This window comes from Lepisosteus platostomus, chromosome 11 (genome assembly GCF_059453375.1).
Source record: "Lepisosteus platostomus isolate fLepPlt1 chromosome 11, fLepPlt1.hap1, whole genome shotgun sequence".
NCBI lineage: Eukaryota > Metazoa > Chordata > Actinopteri > Semionotiformes > Lepisosteidae > Lepisosteus > Lepisosteus platostomus.
In genome coordinates this window covers 7,603,979-7,621,016 of record NC_142621.1, presented here as the reverse complement: position 1 = coordinate 7,621,016, position 17,038 = coordinate 7,603,979, and the positions used below count along the sequence as shown (strand labels likewise).

The following is a 17,038-nucleotide window of genomic DNA, read 5'->3' as shown; positions in this document are numbered from 1 at the left end:
TTTAAATTAAGAGCGGAAACATTTGAAAAATGTTGACTGTTCACTTTTGGGATTAGTGAGTGGATGGAATCCTGTCTTTAAAGCAGAAAAAAGATTGCACTAGAAATCTTTCTGGCTGTCAGTCTTATTCCCTGCAAAAAGACAGAGAGATCCTACAGCCTTTCAGCGAATACCATGTTATTTCCACTACTGATACGCTTTGATGGATCGACTTTATTCATGGGTAGGCAAAATAATAGATACCGTCAAAGTGTCCGAGCAACACAAACTACAGCCGTTGAGCTTTTAATAAGGAGGAGAACCCCATGGAGGCTGCTACATTTTTAAGCTTGCAATGTGGTTAAGATTGTGAGGAGGGGATCACAAACACTCAATGCATGATGTAGAAATCTGGTTTTACATCAGCCATCTTGATCTCAGCTTCATAATATGTAACCAAACTGATTTGCTCTTATTCCCAAGGAACTCACTCACTGGCAATTTGTTTTGTCCCCTTGAAGTTCTGTAAAAAAAGATGGCATCACTAGGAACGTATAAAAAAATCATATCTGTTATAGAATCTTCTGCATCTTAACATTTCCTGCAGCTCACAATCAAGATTATGAAGTCCACCTGGCACCTCTGTTAAACGCGCCAGAGAATCAATCTATTCAGCCAAGTTAAAATTTTTAACCTGTTAAGTAATGCCTCTTCTTTTGGTCAAATCAGTCAATTCATTAATCTTTTGCACATTAAAAGTGTTTTTCTCCACCATTACCTTAAATAGGTGGCACACAGCACTCTTACTTTTAACAGGTTGCAAAACTGTGACAATTGTGTTGTAGAGCATGACAGGGGGCTGAATGATTTTTCTTCACGTTAAGCACAAAATTAGGTATAGAACTGTTTTGTACATCACTGATGCATGAAAATTGCAAGGTTTCAAGGCACTTTTCTAAAGGCATTTTCATTTAAGAAAATGAAGCCGCCCACTCATCCCATAAATCAGAACAAGCCTCAGAAAAAGTAACAAGTTTAAAGTGATTACACAATATTCACATTATATAAACAAGCCTGTAACCAGTTAATATTTAAGGATACTGACTCCTCCAGTCTCCCACCCTCATCCTGCCCTGTAGAGTCGGCGATTAAATCTTTTTTCCTGTGATCCATCCCTCTTCCTTACTCCTTACTCCTCCATCCAGTCTTTTCCTACACTTGGTTAGAAGAAGCCTCCAGTCACACTCTAGGCCTGAAGCACTGCTTCACATTATCAGATGCACACTCTGACTTGTTATTGTACTGGCCCACAACTAACAATACATTTGATGTCGGTCCCTCCTACTATGTAGATATGCTAAGTTATATCCCTGGACTTGATTTATGGAACTTCTTCTTGCATAATTTCTCACATTTCTCTGACTTTATAATGTGTCTGTATATATGGAATATGTTTGCCATGTTCGTAGTTTAAAACCCTTGCACATTGCCTTGGATAAAAGCATTAACCACTTTGCAATACGTGAATCAGAGTTATGTTCTATTATCTTCATTGATTTTTCCTCATTGTGTCTTTAATGTTACGCAAAGGCACATGTCTCTGCAATACCAAGAGAGAGTAACTGCTTAATATTAGAAACTGATAAAAAAACAGCCATAGAATAATGCCAAACACAGCTTCTATAATTCAATGTTAGATCACAAAACCCCCACAATGTTAAAACTACTAGAACTACGAGAAGTGAAACATTGAAATTTCTTTAAACACTTAAATAAAATTTACACATCCCAAGAATGGAAAGCACCAGAGTTGATTTAATCAAGCAGCAAAAAAAAAAAAAAAAGAATGCCTCAATGTGGCACTGGCTTTATTAAAAAGGATAGAGGAAAATAGTATCTGTATCCCTGCCAAAGTTCACTTTGGAAATGGGTGCTGACTCAAGACTATCATCAATTTTGAATAGTGATCATCCCCCGACAGGCGGTATAGCAGTCAGAGGAGATAGTGTTTATATGCATATATCCTAAAGACCAGCACTCTTAACAAGTAAAAATTGTGCTCTGTGCTGATCCTCGACCTCCGTTTCCCTTCTCAAAGATAATCACCAGGTTGTTAATTACTTTGAGCAAGCAAGCATTTGCATCTTTATCCCCGTCATCACCTTCTCCTCCAGCTAAGCAGCTTCATTATTTTAATGATTACAATTCTGAAAAGAAATGATGGCTATAGGTGGTACAGTGGCCCGATTCCCCTTCTTATGTTATCTTTGGAGCACAGGGTTCAACATTTGGTTGAGCTCCGCAGACGAATGTATTCTGCAGTGATGTTAATGGGAAGCAAGAGGATAATCTTCATATATCCTATTTATCACGATCTCCTATTTTACCATTTTAAAAATAGTCATGCTACCACTGATGACAAAAGTAAGATCGGTTAACATTATCACGGTACAAAACCAAATTAATTTGTGCAGAGCATGCAGCATAATGCACTTCAGATTGTTTCCCACAGTGATGTGCATCGTGGGATGTGACATCTTTTGCCACAAATGCTAAAAAACACTATCTAGTGCTACTAACCTCCTCTTTTGCAAATACCACCTGAAATTCAATTCAGGCTCACTTACATACTGAGAACTGGCAATTAGTGTAGATCCAAGTGTGATAATGAGTTAATTAATCTACAGGACTAGACTTACTTTGAAGTACTGAATGAAGCATCAGCAGTTTGCAACTCTTGACCAACTTTCCATAAATAACCTGAAGTCTCAGAGCCCCAAGCTAAAATGAAAAGCAATTGTTGAGGTGATGGATTAGAATTATGAAGAAATTGCAGTTGGGACTCACTGGGACAAGGATCTCTATTATTAGATGTAATTTTAATCACATTACTGCCCAGAGGTCTTGGGTCTATACAGCCAAAACTGCAGAGATTAATTTAATTTAAGAGCAGGGATTGTTCACATCTAAAGACATTTAACCATGTTAGAGGCTTTGACGTTTAACTTCGGAGGTTCTCAAATTCTCATTTTTGACTGATTCCTCTGTCGATGCATTGCACCAAGGGAAAACAGTTCCTTTTAATATAAATATTAGCAAACAGAAAAAGCCAATAGATAAAAGCCAAGCACACACTGTACAGTATACAGTATTAACAAGGACTCAAAACAGAATTTCTCTGCTTTTATGTTTGGCAATTGCAAATCGGCAAAGTCAATGCAGTCAATTGTTCATCTGGCTGATGAAAATTCACACTTTATTAGAGCATTTACAGACTCAAACATGAGGGAGAAAATAGCTCTAGTGCTGTTCCATGCATTAGACATCAGCAGAGAAAACCCTCGTGAGACCACCATGTAATGTGCTGTTCTTGGTGCCTGAAAAATAAGATAAAATAGTCTACCTTCAATGATAAGTAACAAATTTACAGAGCATTCCCTAAGCAGTAGCTTTACACTGGGGCTTTGTTTCAGCAAATGTGATAGTGCTCATCACGGACCATTTTTCCACAGAGAAGTGCACCACAGAAGACATCAGTCCTTGTTGAAAGTGTTTGACCCCATTCTGTGATATATTCAGTGCAGTAAGAAAAAAAAACATACTACCACGTTCAAACGGTGTCCTTTCCTCATTTCTTTATTTTCATCCACAGCCAGCACTACCACTAACTGCAATGCATCAAGGGTGGTCTTATTCCTATGAACTATTGACAGAACAAGCTAGGCAAAAGATACCACATACCAGGCCAATACTGGTCGCAATTCAAATAAAACTATAAGCCTTCTTTTGGAAGTCAAAAGAGGCAAAGTTTTTTGCAAAGTATTAGACAAAGTTCAGTTTTCTCCAAGTTTTACAGCACACTGAACAGAGAAACAGATGTTCCTAGCTTGAACCAAGACACCCCGTAAAAAAATCAGGTAAGTGTTGCTTTTCTGCCATTAAAACCATTCTCCTGTAACTGCAGCAGCTTGAAACTGGAAGGTATCTGATCAGGCTCTCCCCCAAAGAGGATCATGGCAATATAAAAAAAGCAGACAAATCAAACATTTTTGTACTACAGTCAATTGATATAAAATGGCACAAATGTCAAATCACTGTTGTTTCTTCCTTCGGTGTTGCAAGGAAAAAAAGGAATTTCTCATCATAACTACCACATCACCAGAGAAACATTTGCCTGTACGCTCGTATTCTGCATGCACCTTTTCACTTAAAGTGTTATGAAGGTACTCACAAACCCAAATATAACTGATGATAACCGATGGGGTTTTCATCTGATAATGAGTTAATTAATTTGTCGAACACCAGTCTTGCCAGAGGCTACACAGTAAGGAGAGATGAATAAGGGTCTCATTATTCAACTCCAATTTTCCATAAATAACCCGTTGTAACCAAGTCCCTCTGAAGCCAAAAGGCAATTGCTATCATGATGAATTTTAATTGCAAAGTTATTGCAGGAAGACCTTAGGGACAGGTTACACTTTTATATGCCACAATTGTAATTACACTAATAAGAAGCAAAAGCACCGCATTATGGGGACAAGGTTTAAAATGAAGACAGCAACTGTTTCAGAGGCTGGGATGAAAAACATACAAAGCTGCAACAGACAACACAAAGACGACCATCTATTTATTTGTGTTAAGATTCTTCGATTTTACTTCTTACCAGAGAGGCAAATTTGTGCTTCTCCTCTACACTGCATGCCATTCTGAAATTCAGACATCGAGGACTAAGCCATTGTCATTTATAGCACGTTACAGAGAGTTTGTTCAATTTAAATATCTTCATGAAGTCTTGCCGTCAACAAACACAACAAAGACAGACACATGAAGTTTCCACCATGAAAATTGGAAAAAACTAAGCTAGTTTAAAAATGGAAAAAAAACAGATGTGTCTATTGGCCAAAGCTTCAATTTAGCAACTTACGAATCACAATAAATTCTAGCATCTCAATAAAGATCTGAGGAACACTCAGCCATTAACTACTGCGACATGAGCATTTTAACATGCTGCCACCAAATTTCAACTTTGCTTTTTTAAAATCTTTATGCATATCATTGCATGTATATAAGTGCATGCTTCTTCTTTTTAAACACATCTGATACCAGCTGGAGATGATGAAATTTCTCAAGGTGATGCGAGTTCCCTCAGTAGCTGGAGCTATCTCAAGTGAATTATCTATTCTGTATTTGTACAGAAGCAGTTGCTACATCTGCCATCTGTGCTCAGCTGCATAAAAACCCTTCTGTATTGATAGACAGTGTTTGTTTTCAAAGTTTAAGCAGAATTGAGCATACCAATTACTTCTGAAACTGGGGAGAACACTCTTCCCCCTCTTCCTAATATTCCTCATAAGAAAAGGTGATCCTTTAAGCTACTGTCCTACCCTGATTACTGCAAAGTAATTTACAAAGCATCAACCAGTCTAAGAAATCAACTTCTTCTGCTTAGTAATGACAAAACAATCTTCATTTGCATTGAAAACGAAGCAAGCAGCACTGACAAACCAAGAGTCTAGAAATGGGGACTGACAGCTCCAGTCCTCCAGGAAATTATGCAAATAACTAATTTAAGTAATTAAAATAACAGGTAGAAAGCATGCCAAAAAGACCTTTAGGCCTTCGTGGATTGAAATCAGCCGTCCCTGTTGCAGAGATGATGAAAAACCTCAAAAGTTAAATGTTATCAGAAAAAAAGAAAAGAACACTATGAAAATCAAACTTACTGTACTAAATATGAATATTTGCACAGTAAAACCGTAAATGGGCTGATTATTTTTAAAAGGGATCAAAACCACTCTGAAGGAAAATGAATCGTTCTAAACAATTTCACTTCTCTGATTAAGAAGCATTTCTTATTTAACAAACTCCAACAGCAGTTCCAGGGTAAACCATACTCCCCAGGCCAAACAAGACAAATCAAATTAAAAAAGAAACTGCGGGTTAGAAAAGCTTACGGGAATAAGAGAACAACTTGGCATTTAATCATAGGTGCTACATTATTAGAGACGCAAGGAAAAGGTCTGCAAACTAGACCAATTATTCAAGATTTGTCCTCTCACTATTGTGGCTACACTGAAGAAGGTGCAGTTCACTCTTTGCAGTGGGACAGGAAGTGATCAGAGGGATGCAGGAAGTTTAATGCTTTTAACATTTAGAGAGACTTTAGTTAATGGTGATTTTGTCTCTTCCAAGTCTTTAACTGTGAGTTGTAGAGGGATCCAAAGTATAGTCTTAGGAGTAGAGCAGAGGAGTGCTAATCTCTTATCTAGCAAAGTGACAGTATAGCAACCCGCTACACCAAGGGTACTTAATAGACTTCCACAACCCAAAGAGTTTTATGACACGGCTGGTTTTTCCAGTGTTCTATGAGATATTAACTGCAAATGGGCAGTGTTGTATATCCCTGCTGTGGATGAACCAGCTTATAGGACACTCAAGCTGTTTGATTCAGTTAACATGCAGGGGGCAGACCATACCAAATGTCCATATAACAGATGCAACCGCAGATTTGCCCAGGGCACAGCATGACTTGGGATCTGAGGCAGAGGCTTAAGTTTTGTGAATTCAATTTTTTTTTTTTTGCTCCATACCGGATTGCTTCGGAACACATGATTGATTTCTCAATTTTCCCTCTAGGGTTTTTCATTTCAAAGCCACACGGATACGCTGACCTTTACCGTCCAGCGGCAAGCTGAACCCCAAATACCCCGTCCCCAAATGGGGATCTGCAGAGACGGCTCGCACTCAGGTATCCGAATCCCTCACAGCGAATAAGCGTTAGACATATTCATTTTCCAATTGACGATTTCCCCCACTGTGCCAGAGGTGCTGCTTACAGGACATCTCCATTTCTGTACTCCCGCTGCACAGATTTTAAGACAGTGTGGGAGTCACCTAGCTGGCAGCGATGCAGTTGCAATGCAACCAAGTGGGGGGATGAAAAGTTATGCTTACAGTGGGTATTCAAGTCAGCAGCATATTAGGAAACCATTACCTTGATAGCTGAGGTGGCTATCTGGAGGTGGTGCAATCTTCGCAGCGTACTCTCCCTGTCTATGAAATAAGAGGCCGCCAGCTGGTGCAAGTTCTCCAGAGTGGCGATGGAACTGTTGTCGCTGCCGTCTTTCCCGTTGCCCTCTTTACTCAGCCTCTTCTTGTTTACAAATATGGTCAGAGATTCTTCCCCTGGGAGGAGCAAGCAAGACAGGGTTATCCCAGGCACTCTGCAGTGCAGTGGAACAGCGGGATTCCCTGCCTCTACAGAAGCTCATGCCACATTTCCATTTCGAGCCACGTCGGCTCACAACCTCGGTTACATCAGGCAGGCCCTGAGGCTGGTTGATGCACACAGGCATAAGAACGACCTGCGGTCCAAATTGTTTTGCCAAGTGCTGTTCAATTACAGCTCTGGGTGTTTTTTTTTGGGGGGGGAATGTTTGAAATACATTGATACCAAAGCTTGAGCTTGTTTATAGCCAAAAAAAAAGGACTTGGCTTATCAATGAGCTGCACTAAATTGATATTGTCATGACCGTTGGTAGGACAAGGACTCACACAGAAGAGCAGTGTTCTTCATGCTATTGAGATGCTAAATACTGCTAAACTGAGGTGACAAGTACCACTAAATCACTGAAACAGTACATTCATGAAACCTTGGATTTTGATCTTCACAGATGTCGGAAGGAAAGCGATCTTTACAAATCAGTGTTGGAAAGGGAAACCTTGAACAAAATTGGGTACTAAACTCATTTTGAAAGGCGGCATTCTGATTTTTTTTAGAACACTGCAGTATAAGAGGGCATTGTTCAGGTTGATATCGATTGTCATATCTAATTGGTGAACATAAAACATTCAAGAAGTGAGATGAAAAAAATGCTTAGACAAGAATTCATAATTTTATTACATATTTATTTATTATACTCCTAAAGAAAAAGGAGTCTAGTCTAACCATCAGAAAGTGACCATGACATTTATAGACTGACTCATCTAACAGTAGCAGAAATAGACAAATGAGAACCATTTCCATTCAGTTACTAACTCAGGCTAATGCACATTCGTCCCTTGTTGGTGTTGTCAGTCAGAAATATACCCAAATCTTGTACTATTATAGTTAAACAGATTACTGCCTCCTACACAAATTGTTTCTATACACAGAATATGTTCCTATAAATCCCAATGTTCTAAATGAAAGAATTCCATGCTTCGTTCAGGCACTTTTTAAATAGTCTACCTCTGGCATAAGACTCTTGCTCTGCTGTGGTTCAACACAGTTTCATTAGCTTGTTCTTAATCCTCTAATAGTTCTGCATTTAAACTGCAGCTCAATTTTCATAGTGAACATTCTGCACCGCTCAGTAACAAGTTTCCTTCAAATGGTCTTTGATATCCGTTTCAACACGAAAGTGCAGTTGAAAAGACTTAAAATAAAATTGAAAATGATCAGCTTTGTAGGATATTCTTATAAGGTCATTTTCATCCTGATCCTTGTTCTTTGCTACTTTGAGCTACCCTGCAGCTGGAAAGAAAAACAAATTCTGGCAGTGATGAAGATGCTCAAAATTCTTTATACGTTAAGAGTAAAAAAAAAAGCCTGTGCCTGACAACAGTGACTGGGTCTGAGCTAAGACCCACATGAAAAATGGTATTGCTTAAAAGATTTAGAGACAATGGTACAGAGAACTGGCATTATGTCTCAAATTTTTCAAAGGATCCCAGTATCCACCATTAGACAGTTGGTTACTCCTTTTCTTAATTAAAATAACTTGCTGCCTGCAATTTCTTCTAGAGGTTAGAGTGGGGAGCTGCAGTAGCGCGTGAGCTTCAAAGGAACATATAGAGGTTAATTCAGTTTTCATTCTGGAAACGACCAAAAACCTTTTCAGCTGCGAAGCCTTCATCAGGCGTGTAGGGGAGAGGACAGAAAGAAAAAGGAGTGGAGTCGGGAAGGTAAAAAGATTGAAAATGTGAGATTGGGTGGGGGAAGGGAAAAGGTAGTTAAAGAGATGGAAATCTGGGCAATAAATTCTGAGGGAAGTGTGCAAGACCGCAGTCTGTGAATGGCTGGGGAGATATGAAAATAGATTAGAAGAATGTGTGAACAACGTTTAAGGATAATTTAGGGGATTTTTGCTATAGGAGTCTTTGAATCCCTGTGAAATAGTGCAGGCAGAACGATCATTGTAATCATGTTCTGGAGAGTTAAAATAAGCAGCCATCAGCTTGGAGAGATTTTTGATCCCTCACAGCTCTGACATTCCCTATAATGGTCAGGTAGCCTCCTTCCTGTTTTGCGGATGTAAATAGCAGGGCACTTTCTGCAAGCAGAGCACTAAATGAGATTACTGGACAAGCACGGTGCCCTTTGGGTGATCTTGAAACAGCCAGAGGGGCCAAGTATATGTGTGCTGTGGGATTATCCATTTGCAGACGATACAGCGACCTTTTGTTTCAGAAAAAAAAGTATCAGTTATGGATGGTGGCTGTGGAGATTAGTCAGTGCAATGAGATGATTGGTGTGTCTGAAAAAAGGCTCCAACTGAAGGCCAATTCTATAAAAAGGAACTGTTAGGGAGAACACTGTGTGAATCAGTAGGTTTGCAATACGCTGATGATAGCGCCAACACAGTCATCGCTGTATTATTTGAAGCATCTATTCCAGTATAGGAGGAATACTGGAATACTGGAATATAAAGAACTGTTCTTCTACATTGTTCAAAGAGATAACAGCACAATGTGATCCCAATCTGGTACCCACAGAGATTCTACAGAGCTAGTGGGTGAAAAGATTATTGAAAGAATGCACTCAGGGTAAGAACCAATTCAGATAGTGGGATAAAGTTTCCCCATTTCCGATGGGGAATGATATTGTATAGAAATGTGATGGTGGAGATAAAACATTCTGGACCCTGAAATTAAAAGTTGTGAAATCTTTTTTTTAGGAATGATGCCGCTTCAGATACGATGACTGTTTCGTGGGACCAGGGGATGATGTTTTCGATAGATAACGGAGTATCCTAGTGTTAAAGATTCAACGCAAAAGAATAGAAGACAAAATATGCATTTGGCCAGTTTTTGTTTTCAAAAGTGCTTTAACACTGCTTACAAAAAGCATTATGTTATGTCAAGTAAGTTGCCTAGAGGGAAGGTTGAGTGTCAGCAAAATTGCTAATATCCAAGAGAAGCACTCTGCATTTCCAGGGCAGCATGCTTGCTGAGGGGAGCAGCACTGGACCAGAACAACACCTTTAGTGAAAGGTCCCAGAAATGTGTTAGCAGACTAATGGGGTCCAGACACCTCAAGGAGCCTTATGCATGCAATGGTTAAAATTATGCATGCAATGGTTAAAATGTTGATTGAAAAAACCTTTCACCAAAATACTACAGCATCACTTTTCTATTCCAAAAGAACAAAATACTTTGCAATGCCTTCAGGTTTTTAATGAAAACTTGCAAATCAAACATCTTATCTCTTTCCACAATAATGGTAAATGGGTACAGGGAGGGTTTGTGCAATCACCCATAATTGCATTATATGTCAAGCTGAACTAAAAAGTTATTTAAAAAAAAACTTAATTCCTCAGAGAAGTAAATGCCTTGTAGAAAACCACTGAGTCATGAAGACTAAGCCCTTGTGCATATTCTCAGGTATAATGGAGATCAGCTTTTATGCACAAGTTCGAAAGATGCTTTTGTGCCCTTTTTTTTTTTGTTTAATGGCCTTGACAGACTTCCACAGATGTAAAACTCAGATGCATTGTATTGTCCAACTTTGTTTTAAGGAAACTCCATGTGCATTTTGTCAGATCAAATGTGCAAAACAGGAAATGACTGGGAGAAAAATTCATCTGACAACTTGTTCTCAGAAGCTGCTGGCAGCAGGCACTCCAGCTTCACAACAGAGAGCAAGAGAAGAAAAGAGCAATGCAGGTCTTTTTTGAACGTTTTGAATATTCCCCCCACCCGATGTTTTATTTTTATAACACACAACAAAAGTTTTTAAAAACTGCTGCAAATGCAAAATCGCTGGGTGATCAAGATGTACCATCTTGTACCATCATTTACTATGAAACCCTCTGGAGGAAATTCGGTTAGCTATATCATGACAGAATACAAAGTGTATAGATGAAAGCACAACAGAAATCTCTTTTCCGAAATGAAATGCATATGAAATGCGTGCGACATCTAGATCTTTGCGATACACTGAAATTTCACATTCTAAATAAATATAATTAGTCTATTTTGAAAGTGGAACCTGTATATCTGTCTTACAGTATAAAATGCAGGTTTATAATACATAAGGAAGACACCAGAATTTCTATCACTGGAACAAATGATGATAAAAAACATAATAAAACAGAAAAAAATCAAACTAGCATGCTATTTTTAAAGTTCAAACACAACTTGCTAACAGTGTGGGAGGAACAGTCATATGGGCTGTAACAGTTCCCCATTCAACACTATACATGCCAGTTCAATCTAAAAAGGTGGCAGTTAAGAAGAGAAAACTACTTGCATGGTGTCTCAGGAGGCTAAGCAACTGTATCTGCGATCACAGATTTAATCACTGCTTGAAAAATAGCCTGAATTCTTTTTTTCTTATCACAACACCTTAATATGATAGAGAAGAGACAGTAAAATCACAGGTCCCCCAAGAATATTGAAGGGATCTCATAATCAAGGCTATTGTCTACAAGTTAAAGATATCCTCTCTGGCAGCATACTTGTTTTTTTTTGTTAAAGTAAATCTGAAAGCTTGTTTTTATCAGCTGAAATCTTGTTTCCCAGGTATTTACAGTCTACAAGCACATCATTTTAAAGGAAAGAGCTTTTTTCTCCTTTTCTGCCTTTATCGCAGCAATACATCTTTTAAATGTGAGTGAATTTCAGAATGTTCGAATTGCTTTTTCTCTCTACATTACATTTGTAAAAGGACCAGAAGCCTTTATCTGCTTTGCGCACCACAATATCTAGGCTTTAGACACATTGTTAACTAGGTTAATGTTTTAGAAACATGTCATTCAAATACATTCCTAAAAGGAAATAGACTGTACAGCAGGTGTAGAGGCTGTACAGAAATTTTAAGACCCAATTTTTACTGTCCCTTTGTTTGCTTTTTTACACCTGGACAATTGTCTTCAGAGTAGCTCCAATAAATATTCAAATGTGCACAGGGCAAATATTTAGATGTATACTGTATATTATGTTCAATATTCTAGTGTTGTGCTTTCTACACATCCTTTTCTCAAATATTACCATAATGCACTGTAAAATAGGAGGTAAAATGGTATTCTGTTAAAAATGCTGAAGTTGTCTTTAATGGGAACGTAGTGTCTCAGCAAGAAACCTTCAAAAAATATTCACCTGTAATGCACAGTTCAATCGGTAAATTTGCATTCTACTTTAAGAAAGGCAATACAAACCTCCCTCATTTTCAAGTTGTGTCAAAATGCTTCAAAAAGGTGTAACAGCTTGAAGGGCCTCCTTTCAGGTTGTATAAATGCCAAATCTGAACATGTTCGGTCAGGACAAAAGTGTTTCTTATATTGCCTGTGCTGCATGTGTGCATTCCTCTTGTACTTAAAAATGTGTGATGGAAATTAAATGAAACAAAAAATCAACTGATAAAAATAATGCATTTATTTAAAATGACCAGTTTTCACAAATGCCCTACAGACTTACTGTAGGTTTTGTATAGACGTTTTTCATATACTTAACAGAAAGGTGGGCTGTATGTTGGAAGAGTGGTGAGCATTTCTACCTCGCAGTGCTGTGGCCCTGGGTTAAATTCAAGATTTGGGGTGCTATCTGTGTAGAAAAAACATACATGTATTGGTGCTGTAGGTCAATCGGCTTCTACTAAAACTGGCCCTAGGTGTGAGTGTGTGCATATCTGTGTTTGTGAGAGTAGAGGGTAGAGTAGTTTATCGCTATATGAACATGTACATTGGCATTCTTAGTCGTGCTGATCTCTCGGGACATACAAAGTACAACAGTCGACACCACATAATGTAGACAGTACATTTCAAACATAATAAATGATAACAGATGGAACATAAATATGTTGTGGGACAATAAATATGTAGGAGTGAGAAAAAAAAACATGGTAGACCATTGAAAAAGTGCACTGTGCAAATGTGTATTGAGGCCCTGCAGTTAGCTGTTGAGTTTGCGTACTGCAGTAGAAGCTGTTCTTGAGTTTAATCGACCTTGCTTTAATAGTGCGGGGGAACAGTTTGTGTCCGGGATGGTTGGGATCCTGAATGATAGATTGGGATTTAATGTGACAGCAGATGGTGTGGATCTCACCGATTGATGGTGAATCACATCCTATAATCCTCTGTGCCGTTTCCACAACTCTCTACACTGCGATGAATCTGGACAGCACAGCCTAGGGAACAATACGGTATGCGAAAGCCCTGCGTTCATCGGCTGGAGGCAGGATGGGCTGTTTGTCATCACCTCCTGCAACTGGACCAGGGAGCAGCTTTTCCACATCTTCAGTGAGGGGTCTAAGCTGCTGCAGGAGCTACGCGCACCCCAGTTCCAGTCCGGAGGAAGATCTTGGAGCAGTGTGACAGAACTGGTCCTCAAGAGCAAGAACCGGGCAGCTGGCGGACATCACAAGGCATAATGGGACTTGTGGTTTGACTACTCACTATTCAGGATGAACTGGCCTGCTGTCCTGGATGCACCCTGCCCTGCGCCAGCTGCATGCCAGAACAGGCCCCCTCCCCATCATGGATGGATAAAACACAAGTAAAATACAACAACCTGTTTTGTAAGGGGGGGGGGGGGACGTAATGTGAATGGGTTTTACTCCAGTAACAAGATAAGATAAGATCACTTTATTGGCCATATTCAACTTGTATTAGGAATTTGTCTTTTCGCATACCCCAACTTCCTCTTCATGAGACACACAGACAGGGAGAGAAGCTGGGGGGTCGGACCGCAGGGTCAGCCATTTATACGGCGCCCCTGGAGCAGTTGGGGTTAAGGGCCTTTCTCAGGGGCCCCAGTGGAGTAGGATTCCTCTGCCGGCCACAGGACACGAACCGGCAACCTTCCAGCCACAGGTGCAGATCCTTAGCTACAGAGCCACCGCCCCCAGACAACACAAGTATACAAAATTCAACTTGTGTTAAAGTCGAACTTTATGTGGAAAGCAAGAACCTCCCATTACCTCCAAGTGTTGCTGAGAGAAGGAAGTGAGTCCCATACTTCTTGATGAGGTTTTCCGTTATCTGCTGCAGGGTAGGTCTCCGCCCTAACAGCCGGATGCTGCTGAAGAATTCCGGAGTGAGGGGCAAGCTGGAACCCAGGAAGTCCCTTCTCTCCACCGCCAGGCTGTTGACTTTCCAGCGACCAAACTCCCTGGAACACAAGAGCAAGAGGTCTCAGGCAGGGAGCAAGCGTGCAGATTACTGCCAGTCAACCGTACCTGCCAACAGGTCTGCAAAACCACAAACACCCGGACCACTACTACAGCAGACTACAGCTGCTGGTGATGGAGCAGAAAATTCCACATTTCCAAACAGTTCTCCATAGAAAGTCATTAAAAAAAATTTGAAGAAGAAGTTTAAAAAGAATTCCAACGCAATCCGATTTGAATAAAACCCGAATGTGTGAGTGCTGAACATTGGTCCAACCAAAACACTGAAAGAAGTTTTGAAAGACAAATGGATGAATAACTTAGAAGGGCTTGGTAAAACAAATGCAGTGTCTCATTCTGCCTGGTACTTGGAGATAAGATGTTTTTTAAGCAAAACAATGTTTTCTTTGTAAGCAGACTGCAGTAATTTACCCTAATTAGCAGTCAATGTAGCAAGACGTGCAAGAACAGGAATTATTTACCTAATTTAACTCAAAGAGGGATAGCGCTGGCATCTTTTTAATAGCACCAAGACTTAGTGATTGTTTTATCTTGAAGACTTTAAAACTACAAAATAACAGTGCAACTAGAAGTGTAGGCTAATTAGTGATTTTTAAAGAACGTTTAACAGTTAAAAAAACTGAATATTTCTCTTTAACCTGTTTGTCTTTAAATCTGGAAAATATTAAAAAACTATTTTCACAAGCCGCATCAAGCTAATCGCTAATGCTACCACATTTCAGGGCTTTGAAACACAGTGAAATGAAACTATTCTTAGAACCCTTTTTACAGCAAATTGCGTTGCAATGCACCTTACAATCTCAGCAGTGCAGGAAAATAGAGTAAAAAAGTAAAACCAGAAGCAGGTTTAAACTAAATGAAAATGACCTAAGGCTCTGAAGCTAAATGTAGGTGTCAGAGGTATCATTATAGATCAAAACGTTGCAGTAATCGTAACAAATACCCCTCTGGTCACATTGTGCCTCCAACTCTCTTGACATGGTACAAAGGTGTCTTTCATGCTAAGCTGTCAATTGTTTTTAAATATCAGTTTACAGTGATTTCAGTGTGTCTCTCTTTTCACGTTGGCATATGGTACTCAAGCAATAGAAGTGACTTTCATTTGATGAATTAGCCAGCTACACCCTAAAGTGTCTTTTAAAGGCCAAAACACAATTATGTGTATTATCAGGTGTTTCCTTACAAATTCTGCAGTCGTATTTGATCCATTTAACAGTGTTTTAGTTTGATAATGAATTACAGTGAGGTGCAGTGGTTAGCACTGCTGCCTTACAGTGCTGGGACCCCTGGGTTCAACCTGGGACCTGGGGTGCTATCTGTGTGGAGTTTGTATGTTCTGCCCTGGTTTGCGTGGGTTTCCTCCAGGTGCTCCCCCACTGTCTAAAAACATGCTTGTAAGTTACTTGGCTTCTGGGAAAACTAGCCATGGTGTTAGTGTGTCTGTCTGTGTGTGCCTTTGATGGACTGGCATCCCGTGCAGGGTGTAACCTGTCTTGTGCCCATTGCTTGCTGGGATAGGCTCCAGCTCCCCTGCAATCCTGAATTGGAAAAAGCAGTTAGAAAATGGATAGATAAACTGCAGTCCATCATCCTGAGGGGCTAAAGGTATCCAACTTCTTGAAATAATGTATTTTGTTTTGTTATTGTGTGGTAAGCACACGTGGTTTACTGAAAGGGATGACTACTTGGAACGCTGGTAGTTAGTCATTAGTAAAAGTTTAAAGGAAAGCTATACAGGCCTTTAGTTTGGACTTGAATGAGGACAGCATAGTCTCTTTTCTAATAGTCACTGGTAGTAGGATTCACAGCAAGGGTTTAATTTAGCTGAATGAGAACCACTTTAGCAATGCACCTTTTATATAAGAAGACAATTGAAGAAAAGACAACCTCAGAATAAGTGCTAATCATATCACCTCAACACTCTTGTCAAGCAATAAGCAATTAACAAGGGATCTCTCAGCACAACAGGAAAATTCTCAAAAACCCTTTCATACAAGTGCCAGCTACATCATTATCTCCTAAAAACTGAAAATACCTGCTAATGGCACAGAGTAAAAAACAGGAGAAAAAATCTTGAAGGAAAAAAACTAAAATAATTTCTCTGTTACTTAAGGTTATTATGTAATTTTAAACCTTTCAAAAACAAATACTGGAAAATGGTTATTAAAAATCTATTTAAAATAGTAACAGAATCAATAAAAGGACGATGTTCGAAAAACTACAATTTAGTTTTAAGCAGACCATTTTCAGCAAAACCCAAAACTATTGTGACAGCTGTGATTCTAAGTGTCTGCAAAGATATAGACAAAAAACTTTTAGTTTCTATAGTACATCATCTCAAAGTGCTGCACAAAAAAAACAACAAACTAAAAACAGGTATACACAAAATTAAAATTAAACAGAATTAAACATCCTAATTAAACAGAATGAGACGCTAGAGTATAAAAGTGAGTCTTAAGACAGGATTTGAAAGTGCTGACTGACTTGCAAGATCTTGTATAGGCTAGGAGGTCATTCCACAGTCCTGCAGCAACACAACACTCTTCAGAGCCTTGGATTGGAAATCTGAATGAAGGTCCAAAGAGTGCAAATAACATGTATGTCTAAAGGCAGTTAACAGTTTACGGATGCAGACCGGAGGAAAACCTTCCAAATCCCTAATCTGCATTT

The 17,038-nt window shown here is 39.3% G+C and overlaps 1 protein-coding gene across 1 annotated transcript in view; it reads right to left on the bottom strand.

Annotated features, from left to right (window-relative positions):
* The window catches only part of LOC148651894 (BMP/retinoic acid-inducible neural-specific protein 3-like), a 49,539-nt gene that overhangs the window by 14,179 nt on the left and 18,322 nt on the right, over window positions 1-17,038 (bottom strand). The window contains exons 3-4 of the mRNA XM_088598176.1: window positions 14,159-14,349; window positions 6,974-7,164 (exon numbers count right to left, since the gene is read on the bottom strand). Of these exons, the coding sequence (XP_088454302.1) occupies window positions 6,974-7,164; window positions 14,159-14,349 (382 nt within the window). The remainder of the gene's footprint in view (window positions 1-6,973; window positions 7,165-14,158; window positions 14,350-17,038) is intronic.